General features: G+C 39.5%; 1 protein-coding gene across 1 annotated transcript in view; it reads right to left on the bottom strand.

Annotated features, from left to right (window-relative positions):
• The window catches only part of LOC148899930 (protein kinase C-binding protein NELL1-like), a 130,744-nt gene that overhangs the window by 61,650 nt on the left and 55,095 nt on the right, over window positions 1–13,999 (bottom strand). The window contains exons 9-12 of the mRNA XM_088991455.1: window positions 12,552–12,654; window positions 10,137–10,210; window positions 8,119–8,218; window positions 4,801–4,929 (exon numbers count right to left, since the gene is read on the bottom strand). Coding sequence (XP_088847581.1) covers window positions 4,801–4,929; window positions 8,119–8,218; window positions 10,137–10,210; window positions 12,552–12,654 — 406 coding nt within the window. The remainder of the gene's footprint in view (window positions 1–4,800; window positions 4,930–8,118; window positions 8,219–10,136; window positions 10,211–12,551; window positions 12,655–13,999) is intronic.

Here is a 13,999-nt window from a genome sequence, read left to right as displayed (position 1 = left end):
TCCCTAATGGTTGATACTATCTTTGTCATTTAGATTAGACAGAATACGAAGTTATCATATGTAAAAGTTTCATGCTGTAATATGCTTAGCCAACATGTGAGACTGAATACACAATTGAAGCACAGACAACCTGGGGTCAATCAGGTCAACAGACACAGCAAGTTAAACTGTAAACTTCATCTAGAAGATCTGGCCTTGCACATAAATTAGGACTTGGGATAATCACTGAAGTTATTTACGACTTGAACATCATGCACAGGAAGAGCTCATTAGCCAGGTTACAAATTTATCAACTCATAGAAAAGGGGCTCAGAATGTTCCAGGGATGTGGTATTCTAATCAAGAAAACTATGTTTTACTAATGTATCACTTAAATTTGCATATACTCTCAATAAATAGCTTGGCAGAGGGCTGCACAATTCAGACGTCTGTCACGAATGGCTACGTCTCCTGCCGGCAGTAGGGACAATCTTTCTGGGTTCGAGTCTTCATCCACAGATTCATATCTCTGACACTTTGTGACCGCTTAATTTCCTGTACAGGATAGCTATCCATGTTAAGCACTTTGTTACAGCTTCAGCTGTTGTCAAAGTACTATATAAATCAATATGTATTATATTGTATTGTCACCGATTCAATCGGGATATTCCAACGCGGTAGTGAATGTAACCGACAAAGACACTGCGTCAACAAGGCCAGGAAATAAAAATGCTGAAAGCAGGTGCATGGTCAGCCAAGATTGACTGGAAATCAGGGGCACCCCGTAAATCGCTCTCCCACACCCTGTTAGCGAACGGGACGCATTTGATGTCTGAAGCCAGTGAGTCCAGCTGCTCCGGAGGCTAAATGAAAGTGAGCTGAACAAACAGAAACTGCCCTGTTAGGTTTGATGTTTTAGCCTCACAGCGGGTCCTAATCGCGTTACCCACAGCAGAAAAAGACAATGTGGGCACATTGATGGTGCAATGGAATGGAGTCAAAGAATATTGGAGCATGTCAGGTTGTGAGGCCATCAACATAAAAAAAAAGTTTGTACGTGTTGATTAAGGCTATTTTTTTTGTTTCAAACACAACCAGAGGAGCAACATATTTCCATCTAGTTAGCAAGAGAGCGATGCGATGCACAGTGGGGGAGGCTTAGCTGCTTCCATTTTATGCTGGAGTGTGTTTTATTTTGTGTTGTCTTTTTGGAATTAAAGGAAAATTCTGTTGACGTTCAGTTGCATATACAGTGTATAGCTCACAAACTTTTTCGCCTTACGAACATTAAATTTGCGAGAATATAATCTTGGCATACAAACTAGTTTTCCGCGGACGTACCAAACCACACAACGCCGCGATGGCTGGCGGACTAGTTTTCGCCGGAAAAACACCAAACCACGTGGTCGAACAGCACCACGATGGCTGGCAGACTAGTTTTCCACACTCACTTTCTTTGAGTGCAGAAGTGGTTTGTTATCGAGTGGAGTACTTTTGCTATTATGGGACCGAAAAAGACCCCACCACAAAGTAGTGTTAAGCCGAAGAGGACACAAAAGAAAATGATGGTCGAGCATAATAAGATCATTGAAAAAACACGAACGAGATGTGCGTTTGTATGACTTAGCGTCCCAGTACCAGTACTCTTGGATTAACGAAAAGCAACTAGCAGGGGACAGTGCGAGTGAAGGTATTATCGCAGAGAAAGCACGGCAATTTCACTTGGATATAATCAAGAGGCAACTACATCAACGACCATCACAAAGGTAAATGAAAAAAATATATTATACAGTACAGTTTATTTCTTGAATTATAATACAATAGCACATTTATTATACATAAAATAAGGTATATTTTGTGTAGTTTAATAAGGTATATTTTGTGTAGTTTTAATACATATAAATAATAAATACATATAAATAATAATACATACTTTTAGTAGAAAAGTATGTATTATGGAGACCTGGGAACGGATTATTCACATTTTTAATGGTTTCTTATGGGAAATAAATGTTTGGCAGATGAACTTTTGGCTTTACACACACTTTCTGGGAATCAATTGAATTTGTAAACTGAGGTATCACTGTATTTGTCTTGCAAAGAACCGGACCACGATACTCGTGCCACTGAGCTGGCACGGAGGTGCGTATTTAACTTGGCGGTCGTAAAAAACTGGCCTAGTATCTACCCAAAAACATGGATTTTTTTAATAGCGGGACTGGAAAGGCAATCCTCAGCCTTCTGGAACGAAAAGACACCCAGATCCCCCATATTGTATGACTAAACAGCCCATGCAGGATATAAAATGTGATTTACATAAATACATTTGGAGGAAAAAAAAGTCCTTCAGCTTAAGCGGCTGCCACCCGTATGTTCGCTTCTGTGCATGCGTGGGTTTTTTTTTCGTCCCCTTCAGGTACCTGCCGTTTAGTCTCAGATTTAAAAAAAGAAACAGGAGAGCTCACATAAGACTTGAAATACGGTGTACATGTGAAAGCGTGAAAGTTTATTTGTCGAGACGCGTCCTGTGATTGACCGTGAACAGAAGATGTGGTTGAAAGTGAATGGATGAATATGGGGATGTTACACTCAACGCGAACGTGGCCCCTAATCCCGCCCCCATCGTCTTTAGTTTCAAGCGTACATCCAGCAAGTTGTCTAACGGCATCTTAAAATGATATGATGTTGTCTTCAGATGATCATCTCAACAGATGATGTGGTTTGGGTGGGAAAAAAAATGGTGTCGTTTTAGGGTCTAATTAGGGAAAGTGACAGCGAGATAGTACCGGCGTTTGTTAATGTGTCTGTGTCCTCGGGCACTGAGCGAGGATTCTGATGCGCCGGGAGAACCCAATGACAGGACGAACAAGAGCCGATGAGGATAATAAGATGATGGTAAACCCATTAGTACAAATGTGGGGCAATGGCATTGAGACCGCTGGTTCCCAACCTTATAAATAAATAATAAATATACATATATACATACATACACACACACACACACACACACATATACACACACACACACATATATATATATATATATATATATATATATATACAGTAAAGTCTCATTATATCGATATCGGATATATCGATAGTCCCGGTTATATCGATATTTTTTCGGACTCCCTTGGATATCGATATAACGAGACTTTACTGTATATATATATATATATATATATATATATATATATATATATATATATATATATATATATATATATACATCCATATACATACATCCATATATATACATATATATTTATATACACATACATATATATATATACATATATATTTACATAATTGTGTATATTTGTTCGTTTGCTGTACTGCTTCAATCTCGCATAAGGGTTAAATAATATTTCAAGGCGACCAAAAATCCATGTCGAATGCAGCGATCTCAAGTGAAAGAGGACGAAGAATCCCGCCAATCCGTTTACAACCGTATGTTGAGCTGTCTGCAGGGAAATCCCTAAATATGGCTAATGCCGCCTGCACGCCGACTGACATTGTGGCTCCGCCAATCGCCGTCTTCCCATTGTCGCTCAAAGGCTGTCGGACAACGTTGGACCGGAGTGGAGCTTTGGATAAACCTCTTTAGCACGCTGATCAAGCTACAGCTAAACAGACTGAAAGGACCGAAGGCTCTCAGCATGTTTGGAGGATTCGGTCCAGGGTGGCTCGCGACCAAAGACAACAGCAAAATCCTTCAATCTGGCCGCTGGCGTGACCAAGCATCTCAATCATTAGCCCCGTCACAAGGAGTCTGAGCCTCCTTTTGGCTCCACTCAGTCCAACAATCATCAGTCAACAGCGAGCACATTGACACCATGAGATAAAGCCGTTCCGGTTTGGCTCAATGACTTTAATATGCTCCCATTTCAAGATTTGGTGTGTGTGTGTGCCATTAAAGTATCAAAAGGGGATCGAGGAACGTAATTGGTTCCCAGAAAGTGTGTTTAAGGCGAAAAGTGTGTCTTCCAAACATTAATTTCTCATAACAAACCATTAAAAATGACAATAATCCTTTTCCAGGTCCCCAAAAAACATAGTTTTCAACTAAATAATCCTTAAAACTCCAGAAAATATACCTTCTTTTTTGTATAATAAATGCGCTATTGTATTGTAATTGCTTGCTTTTCATTTCAATTTGATCTGATGGGTTATTTGTGGAGCCTGATGGCATATTTTAATCTTGCAGTCTACACTCTGCTTTTGAACTATCAATAAAATTTGTACAGATTAATAAATCAGAATCAGAATCATCTTTATTGCCAAGTATGTAGAACACACAATGAATTTGTTTCCGGTAGAACAATAAACAACAACAATAAACAATAAAGAACAATAAAGTTGAAACGAGTCAAAATTTCTGTGTTTTCTATTCATTTTATTACTCTCTCTCTCTCTCTCTCTCTCTCTCTGTCCTCTGCCTATCTATTTTCGATTAAATAAGCCTTAAAACTACACAAAATATATCTTATTTTATGTATAATAAATGTGCTATTGTATTGTAATTAAAGAAATGAACAGTACCGTATAATAAAGTCGTTTTATTTACCTTTGTGATGTAGTTGTCAATGGATGACGAACTTCCAGGTTGCCTCTACTGAGCGAAGCTGCCGTGGTTTCTCAGCGATAATACCCTCACTCACACTGTCCCCTGCTAGCTGCTTTTCGTTAATCCAAATCAACAGAAGTGTTTCAACCTCATCTATTGCCTGAGACCGTTGCTTAAACAACACAGATACACCCATAGCAATGGTCGACCTAGCGTACCGGTACTGGGATGTATAAAAAAAGGCAACTTCTTACCTTCACAGTACGTCGAATCCCCTTGAATGGAGGCAAAGCCACGCTTGCATTCACACTCGGCTTTCGTCTCCCTGTTTTTGCACACGGAGTTTTCTCCACAGATGACCCCTTCTGCGCAGAAGTCGTGACCTTTAAAAAAATAACATTTAAAAGGTTTTAAAAGCTTGACGTGGTTTTCCATGAATTGCCAGACATCTGTCAACCAACTCTACTTGATGCGACCACATTTTATGATACAATATATCTTGATTTGTGTAGCGCTTTCTGCAGCAGCCACAGCTGTTAATAAAGGCGCTTTACAGAGTATTTGACATGAAATATCACGAATACTATCAAAAAATGATTCCACTTTGAATATGCAAAAAAAAAAAAAAAATACAGTGATACGTCGGTTTACGAACCCCTTGGCTTACGAACTTTTCAGTTTACGAACGCTAAATTGATGAAAATTTTACCTTGGCATACAAACTATTTTTCGGACAGAGCTGCCACAATGAGTGATGTGCCCGTTCTCTTAACAAGAAAATGGGGGCCGCTTTTTTTGGTCCTCTATTCCCAGCCCCAGTCGTCGGTTAAAGCCACGTGATTGGTCAAGAACGCAGCAGTGAAGGGAGGTGGTTTAAACATTAAAGAAACAGGCAGAAAACAGAGAGACAGTGATAAAATGGATAGAAAACGGTGAAATTTGGACTTGTTTCAACTTTAATACAGTAAAGTCTCGTTATATCGATATCGGATATATCGATAGTCCCGGTTATATCGATACTATTTCTATGCACGCACGGAGAAAATTACATGCAAACAGGGTCGGATATATCGATAGTCCCGGTTATATCGATATTTTTTCGGACTCCCTTGAATAGCGATATAACGAGACTTTACTGTCGTTCAAAAGCAGAGTGTAGACTGCAAGGTTAAAATATCCCATCAATCAGGCTCCACAAATAACCCGCACAAGCCATCTGTACACTTGATGCAAACAGCTATCAACCCAGCTAAACAGAACACTTTTGATGAATTGATGAGGAACTAGATACAATTATAGCTGAGAAAGCAGCTTCAAGGGATCATTCCCTGTGACTGTAAAGTGTCCTTGAGAGTTTTGAAAGGCGCTTATGAATGAAATGTATTATTATTATTATTCCTCAAAATGGTGAAAAAAGAAGGCTACGTTCCTCAAGTGTTTAACGCTGATGTAACCGGCCACTCCATTCAATCAAGCCATTAACGACCATAATAAAGCTAAACAAAATGACTTTATTATACAGTACAGTTTATTTCTTTAATTATAATACCATAGCACATTAATTATGAATAAAATAACGTATATTCTGTGTAGTTTTAAGGCTTAGAAAATTAGAAAGTAGAAAATTATGTTTTATGGGGACCCTGGAACGGATTATTCTCATTTGAATGGTTTCCTATGGGAAATTATTTTTTTGGGGATTCACACTTTTCGCCTTACACACTCTGTCTGGGAACCAATTAAGTTCGTAAGCCAAGATATCACTGTAGATAAAAGTTTAACAAACCTAAAGCACACCACAAGCACATGCCGGGGTTTGTTACACAGTCGGTGGCTGCTGGCAGTAGTTGCGAGACCTGTTGTGGCTCAATATGACTTCACATATAAGGCGCACCTGCGTATAAGGCGCAGGGTCATCTTTTGAAGAAAATCAAGGCTTTTGGGTGCGTCTTACACACCGGAAAATACGGTAAATAAGAAAAATCAATCATGCATGATGAAAAATTATTTCGCATGCGCTGCCACCACTCCCTGCAATGCTGCAAGCCGCGTCGAAACGAAGCACACATAACAAAATCCGAACAAATCTCATCTGATTTTTTACACACGATCAATTACAACCACCGTCACGCAGGAGAATTAGCAATCAAAACATGAGTCACACTCAAATTTGGAGCCGGTTTTAATTTGTCATCACTTACAAAGTAAATGTTGCTCTTGCCCCCACTTATTATTTCCTACGCCAATTTCAACATCATAAGTAAAAATGTCATCTCAGAGTAATATCATTAAATCCCATTTCAAAAGCCACCAATAATTAAAATGGCATTTTCTGTGTCGCTCTTTCTCTTGTTTCTATTTATAATTGTATTTTATTTATTGTATTCTATTTTGTGATTGTATTTTATTTATTGTAGTACCTATGCTTGTCTGTGACTGTAAAGTGTCATTGAGAGCTTTGAAAGGCGCTTAAAATGCAATGTATTATTATTATTGGATTGAATTGAATTTACACAATTAAATTTTGTCTTTAACTCATTCACTGCCATTCCTGAATATATTCGGGAATTGAAAATATGATGTAGAGTGCCATTCCCGCTTTGTTACAGTGCAAATATTAATCAATATGTATGTATAGTGATACCTTAGCGTACGAACTTAATTGGTTCCCAAAAAGTGTGTGTAAGGTGAAAAGTTAGTCTGCCAAACATTTATTTCCCATAAGAAACCATTAAAATGACAATAATGCGTTCCGAGGTCCCCATAAAACATAATTTTCTACTAAATGAGCTTTAAAACTACACAAAATATACCTTATTTTATGTATAATAAATGAACTGTATGTCATGAAAATTGTAATGAAAGAAATAAACTGTACTGTGGGGAGTAAAAGAAGCAATTTTCATATAACAGAAAAATTATTCTCTTAACCGTAATGGTGGGGTGAGGTTCAATTTGGATCGTTCGTACAATAGATTGCTGAGGCAACATATGCTTAGTTATGCTGATGAGGTGATACCAGGGCAAATTGGGCAATCACATCGATATCTCATCTAAGGAATATTGAGGAGGGGTTATGGTGAGTGTTGCAAGGGTGGAGGGTAAATTGGGCAAATTGGGCAATCAGGCCAGTCGTCAGTCAGAACAATAGAAGCAATCATTGGAGCCTCTGCTCCCCACAACCTGAGAGCAGGGACCAATCATAGCAGAGTCCGGCACCGCCACGTCTGGACAGTAGGGATATATATATATATAGGGCCGAAACTACCAGTAAGACTTCAGTTTGCTGACGAAGCTTCTTGGATAAGAAGCGAAACATCCGACACCTTCAAAGAAGTACAGATGACGGCTGAAGAAACCTTTTCATCGATGGACCATTCCTCTACGACTGAGAGTTTACACAGACGTCGTCGTCAAACTCAATATTTTGTGGGTCTTGGAATTTGAGTGAAAATGACAAAAACCATGGCACTGGAGTGAACACATTTTGGACGTCTGGCAGTGAATGAGTTAAATTCCTGGTGTTTGTGCACAAAGGGCAAAAAAAACCATGACAACGTTAAAAGACATACCTCGACAAACGTTGCAGCATCTCCCGTCTCTCAGTACTTGTTCATCGACGGAACAGTTGAGCTCCGGACAGCTTTCTGACACTTTCACCATCAGGCCGTTCTATGACGAGAGTGCGGCATATCAAAGTTGAGAGCAAAGTGAAATTGTTTTCTTTTTCTTGCATCGTTCTTACTTTTGATAAATGTTGCCCGCTTTCCACGTCACTTTCTCTATCCCCAGATTTTTGCCCGGTATTATCTCCTCTTTCAACTCCAATTCTTCATCAACCAAGCAAGCGCTGTCGAGGCCTTTTCCTTCTAATTTCGCCATCAACACGGATCAACGCGAAGTTTTCAGACCAAACAAAGTACCGCAAAAAGCATTGAGGTGATGAAAGGACTGTGACAGTATGTCCTTTCTCGTTCAGGGGTGTTCCAAACGTGACGTCACTTAGGGGATCGTCATCAACTCGAAAACAAGACTTCCTAATATTCAGCGAGAGTCTTAAAAGGTAAAATGCGCTCAGTCGAAGTCATTTGAAGTCATTTTACAAATTATGGACACAACTTATGTTGTCGGTTGTCCTTTAAAATATCTTATTTCACGCAATAAAACCCTCTCGAGAAGTTGTGCTTAGTGCGGTTAGCATTGTTAGCAGGTCGGAAAATTGTAGTGCTTCTTCAGTAGTAGTCATAGTAGTCATAGTAGTAGTAGTCATAGTAGTTGTAGCAGTAGTAGGCGTAGTAGGTGTCGTAATACTTGTACTAGTCATAGTAGTCGGAGTAGTAGTTGTAGTAGTAGTCAGTCGTAGTAGTAGTTGTAGTAGTAGTCGTAGTAGTAGTCAGTCATAGTAGTAGTTGTAGTAGTAGTCGTAGTCTTAGTAGTCGTAGTAGTCATAGTATTAGTAGTAGTAGTCGTAGGCATAGTAGTAGTCATTGTAGTAGTCGTCGTAGTAGTGATAGTAGTTGTCGTAGTAGTCGTAGTAGTTGCAGTAGTCGTCATAGTAGTAGTCATTGTAGTAGTCGTCGTAGTAGTGATAGTAGTTGTCGTAGTAGTCGTAGTAGTTGCAGTAGTCGTCATAGTCATAGTAGTAGTCGTCGTAGTAGTCGTAGTAGTAGTTGTAGTAGTAGTCGTAGTAGTAGTCGTAGTCTTAGTAGTCGTAGTAGTCATAGTATTAGTAGTAGTAGTCGTAGGCATAGTAGTAGTCATTGTAGTAGTCGTTGTAGTAGTCATAGTAGTTGTCGTAGTAGTCGTAGTAGTTGCAGTAGTAGTCATAGTCATAGTAGTAGTCGTAGTAGTAGTTGTAGTAGTAGTCGTAGTTGTAGTCGTAGTCTTAGTAGTCGTAGTAGTCATAGTATTAGTAGTAGTAGTAGTAGTAGTCGTAGACATAGTAGTAGTCATTGTAGTAGGCGTCGTAGTAGTCATAGTAGTTGTCGTAGTAGTCGCAGTAGTAGTCATAGTCGTAGTAGTATAGTAGTAGTCGTAGTAGTAGTCGTAGTTGTAGTCGTAGTCTTAGTAGTCGTAGTAGTCATAGTATTAGTAGTAGTAGTAGTAGTCGTCGTAGGCATAGTAGTAGTCGTCGTAGTAGTCATAGTAGTCGTAGTAGTTGCAGTAGTCGCAGTAGTAGTCATAGTCATAGTAGTAGTCGTCGTCGTAGTAGTCGCAATAGTCGTAGTAGTAGTAGTCGTAGTAGAATAAATTCAGTGAATGAGTTCAAAATGTCTCTTTGCCAATAAACGGCTTCCCTGCGAATAACACTCACCTGTGACCAATGCTTAACATGAAGAATATGTTTCATTATAATCCATGCGGTGATAAAACAGCGGCTCAAACGTGACCTTTGTATTTCTACTTTCATTGTTTTTTTGTTAAATTGAATTACCTTACTTTTTGATCAAACACAAACAAACCAAGTTAATTGAAAGTCGAATGCGAAACGAATAACTTTATGAAGACGAGAACAAGGAGTCCAAGGCTCACGTGCAAACACAAATACATAAAAAGGCCACAAACGAGAACACCAGAAAAAAGGAGTTACCTTGCATTCCCTGCAGCTCTTGGATAAAAAGCGTTGGCCCTCAGACAACATCTGTCCCATGGAACTGCATTTTGCTGTCGAGGAAAGGTGGGGAGAAAAAGTCAATTGAGGCAGGGAGAAAATTGATCGATTAAAAACCAAAAAACAGCCATGATACAACAGCCTTTAAAGGACAACCGACACCTCCGGACAAGTTGCGTCCATAATTTGTAAAATCGCTTCAAATGACATCTACTGAGCGTATTTTACAAAGATTCCACGGCATATAGCTACATTTTACCTTTTCAGACTGGCGCTGAATATTCAGGATGTTTTGTTGGTGGTGAATCATTGTGTGTGTTGCACCAAGACTACTATTTGATACGAGTTGACACAAATTCCCAGCAGACAAATCAGCCCATTTCCTACGGAGCTTGGGCGCCATCTTGTGCATTTTCTGGGACGCTACATTTCAGTCCAGACGCCTCAAAATGACACGGAAGGACTTCTTTATTCGACTGCAAACATTTATGCTTTCCTCTTCAGAACTACAGTAAAGTCTCATTATATCGATATTGGTTATATCGATAGTACTGCTTATTACGATACTATTTCTATGACTGCAAGGAGAAAATTTACATGCCGCAGGATCGGATATATCGATAGTCCGGTTATATCGATATTTTTTTCCGACTCCCGAGAATATCGATATGACGAGACTTTACTGTATTTGAATCCTATTCATAACTTCTCCGAATCGGAACTCTGAAGCCATTGTTTTGATTCTGGAGCAAAGCAGTGTGTGACCAATAGTGACGTCACGAACAAGGAGGCGGGACTTCCTGAATCTGCCCAGTTCCCAGCTCATTTTGTGGCAGTTTTGGGACACTTGAAGTCATTTTTATTGGTGTTTTGCATTTGACTAAAAATATCAGCCTGTGTGCGTGTTTTGGGTATTTTCGATGCTATAAAACGTTTTTCTGATGTCAGTCAGGAAAAAAAATGGTGTCAGTTTTCCTTGAAACAACAATGAACCCAATTAACAACACACCATTGCACACCAACATGGTTTGAAGGCAAACACAGCAAAGTTAATTCAGTCAGGAAAATGACTTGTCCTTGGTGAGGGAGCCCAAGCAGGGGGGCTGAAATGTAACAGTGCATTAAGAATACAACAGAAGAAAGAGACGCTTGCACATATTCCTCTGGCAATAAAAGCAGAAATAGAAAATGAAGCCTATGGTGTGAAATCCTGCTTTCTATATCCCCCTGGGTGCAGGGCCACGCCGCTCACGCTCGTGACTCGTGGGAAACATAATTCCCATGTTTGCCCGTGCTGGAGTTGTGATGTTCAGATGGGAAGAAAAGGACAAAGTCCGGGCATGCGGAGTGATCGAAAAAAAAAAAGGCAGGAATTATTCATAGGCACTAGAAGGGTTTGCGGAACAGCAAGATACACAGCTGTCCATTGATTTTTGGGACATTTTCCAAATGAGTATTCTTTTAGACTTTAAAGGACAACCGACACCATTTTTTTGGTTTCCTAACTGACATCGGAAAAACGTTTTATAGCATCCAAAATACCCAAAACACGCAGGCTGATATTTTTAGTCAAACGCAAAACACCAATAAAAATGACTTAAAGTGTCTCAAAACTGCCACAAAATGAGCTTGGAACTGTCCCGCCCCCTTGTTCGTGACGTCACGCCAGGTTACTCCTTCACAAACTGACTTGCTCCAGAATCAAAACAATGGCTTCAGAGAGTTCAGATTCGGAAAACGATGCTTTCTTGTTACTCATCCAGTTATGAATATGATTCAAATAGTTCTGAAGAGGAAAGCATACATGTTTGCAATCGATTAAAGAAGTCCTTCCGGATCAATTCCAGCCGTCTGGACTCCAATGTAGCGCCCAGAAAATGCACAAGATGGCGCGCAAGCTCTGTTGTAAATGGGCTGATTTGTCCGCTGGGAATTTGTTTATACCTTCTGTATGCGTGTGTAAGAGATGTTCAATCAGACACTATGGACCAAGGCTCGAACGCAGAAAGATTGTCTTTTACTGCCGGCAGGAGACGTAGCCATTCATGACAGACGCCTGAATTCTGCAGCCCTCTGTCGAGCTATTCATCGAGAGTATATGCAAATTTAAATGATACACAAGTAAATCATAGTTTTCTTGATAAGAATACCACACCCATGGAACATTTCTAAGCAATAGCTGTAATCAATAAAACATTGACTTTTCTATGAACTGTAACGTGGCTAATGAGCTGTTCCTGCAAAGGAGTTTCAAGTCGTAAATTACCCCGGTGCTAAAGGAGTTTCCCAAGTCCTAAATTCTATCCAATGTCAGATCTCCGAGATGAAGATGACAGGTTAACAGGTTTGGTTGGCCAGATAAGCAACTTCTTATTCTGTCTGATGCGTACTCACGTCTGCATTTCTTACAACAGGTCCCATCTACGTGTACTGGCAAAGAGTCCTCTGAGCAGTTTGTCGGCGGACAGAAAATCCTGCGGCACTCCACCATTCCATTCTGGAAGGAAATTCACGAGTAATTCATGATTAATTATGAAATTTAAAATAAAACATTCAAATTGTGTTGGTGAAATGCAATTTTATATATTGAAATTTCATATATATATATAATCATGAAAGCTAGCTTGCTAGATAGCTAGCCAGACAGATAGCTAGCTAGACTGATAGCTAGCTAGACAGATATCAAGCGAGACAGATAGCTAGCTAGACAGATAGCTAGCCAGAAAAGATAGCTAGCCAGACAAATAGCTAGCTAGAAAGATAGCTAGCCAGACAGATAGCTAGCCAGACAGACAGTCATACAGGTAGATATATAGTGATACCATGGCTTACGAACGTCATTGGTTCCCAGAAAGGGTGTGTTAGGCTAAAAGTGTGTATTCCAAACATTAATGTCACACAGGAAAACATTAAAATGAGAATAATCCGTTCCCAGGTCCCCATAAAACATAATTTTCAACTAAATAACGCTTAAAACTACACAAAATATACCTTATTTTTTGTATAATAAATGTGCTATTGTATTGTAATTAAAGAAAGAAACTGTACTGCATAATAAACTTTTTTTTTATTTACCTTTGTGATGGCGTTGATAGCTTTTTGCATAAAGTGTCTCAAGGAGCTCTGGGTTGTACATCTTGGAAGTTGTGATATTGCAACAGCAAGCAGACACACTAGAAACATCATTAATAGCTGGTTCCCTTGCTTTTCATTTCAAATTGATCTGGTGGCTTGTGCGGGTTATTTGTGGAGCCTGATTGATGGTATATCTTAACCTTGCAGTCTACACTCTGCCTTTGAACTATTAATAAAGTTGAAACAAGTCCAAATTTCACTGTGTTTTCTATCCATTCTCTCTCTTTGTCTCGGTTGAGAGAGAGCAGATTAATGTCTGACTGTCCTGTCTAACTCCCAATTTGTAATTATTGCAGGCTGACATTATCGCGTTATTGCGACAGAGGAAAAAAACACACACACACACACACACACACACACACACACACACACACACACACACACACACACATAAGCAATAAGGAACCTGTTTACTTTGTCAACATGTGGGAGTGCACGCTTTATTGTAATCATGTTTTAATTAGGGCTTTGAATATAACCAGTTCCATTCTAATGAGAAGAATAGAAGGGAAGAAAAAACAAGAGTGCATTCAAGCCTTATTCACACATTTCCATTTCTGCACTCCAGCTGAGTGAAACATTCATAACATTAATCCAAATGAAGTGAGTGAATGCGGCAGAATGGGACGTGCTTGATGGGTGAGGGGGGAAAAGTAAGAGTGTGTAAGGTGAAAAGTGTGTGTCCCAAAAAATAATTTCCCATAGGA

Source organism: Hippocampus bargibanti, linkage group LG03 (genome assembly GCF_051943395.1).
Source record: "Hippocampus bargibanti isolate YZ-2025 linkage group LG03, ASM5194339v1, whole genome shotgun sequence".
Taxonomy (NCBI): domain Eukaryota; kingdom Metazoa; phylum Chordata; class Actinopteri; order Syngnathiformes; family Syngnathidae; genus Hippocampus; species Hippocampus bargibanti.
The sequence above is the reverse complement of the archived record's forward strand: the minus strand, read 5'-3'. Positions and strand labels throughout refer to the sequence as shown.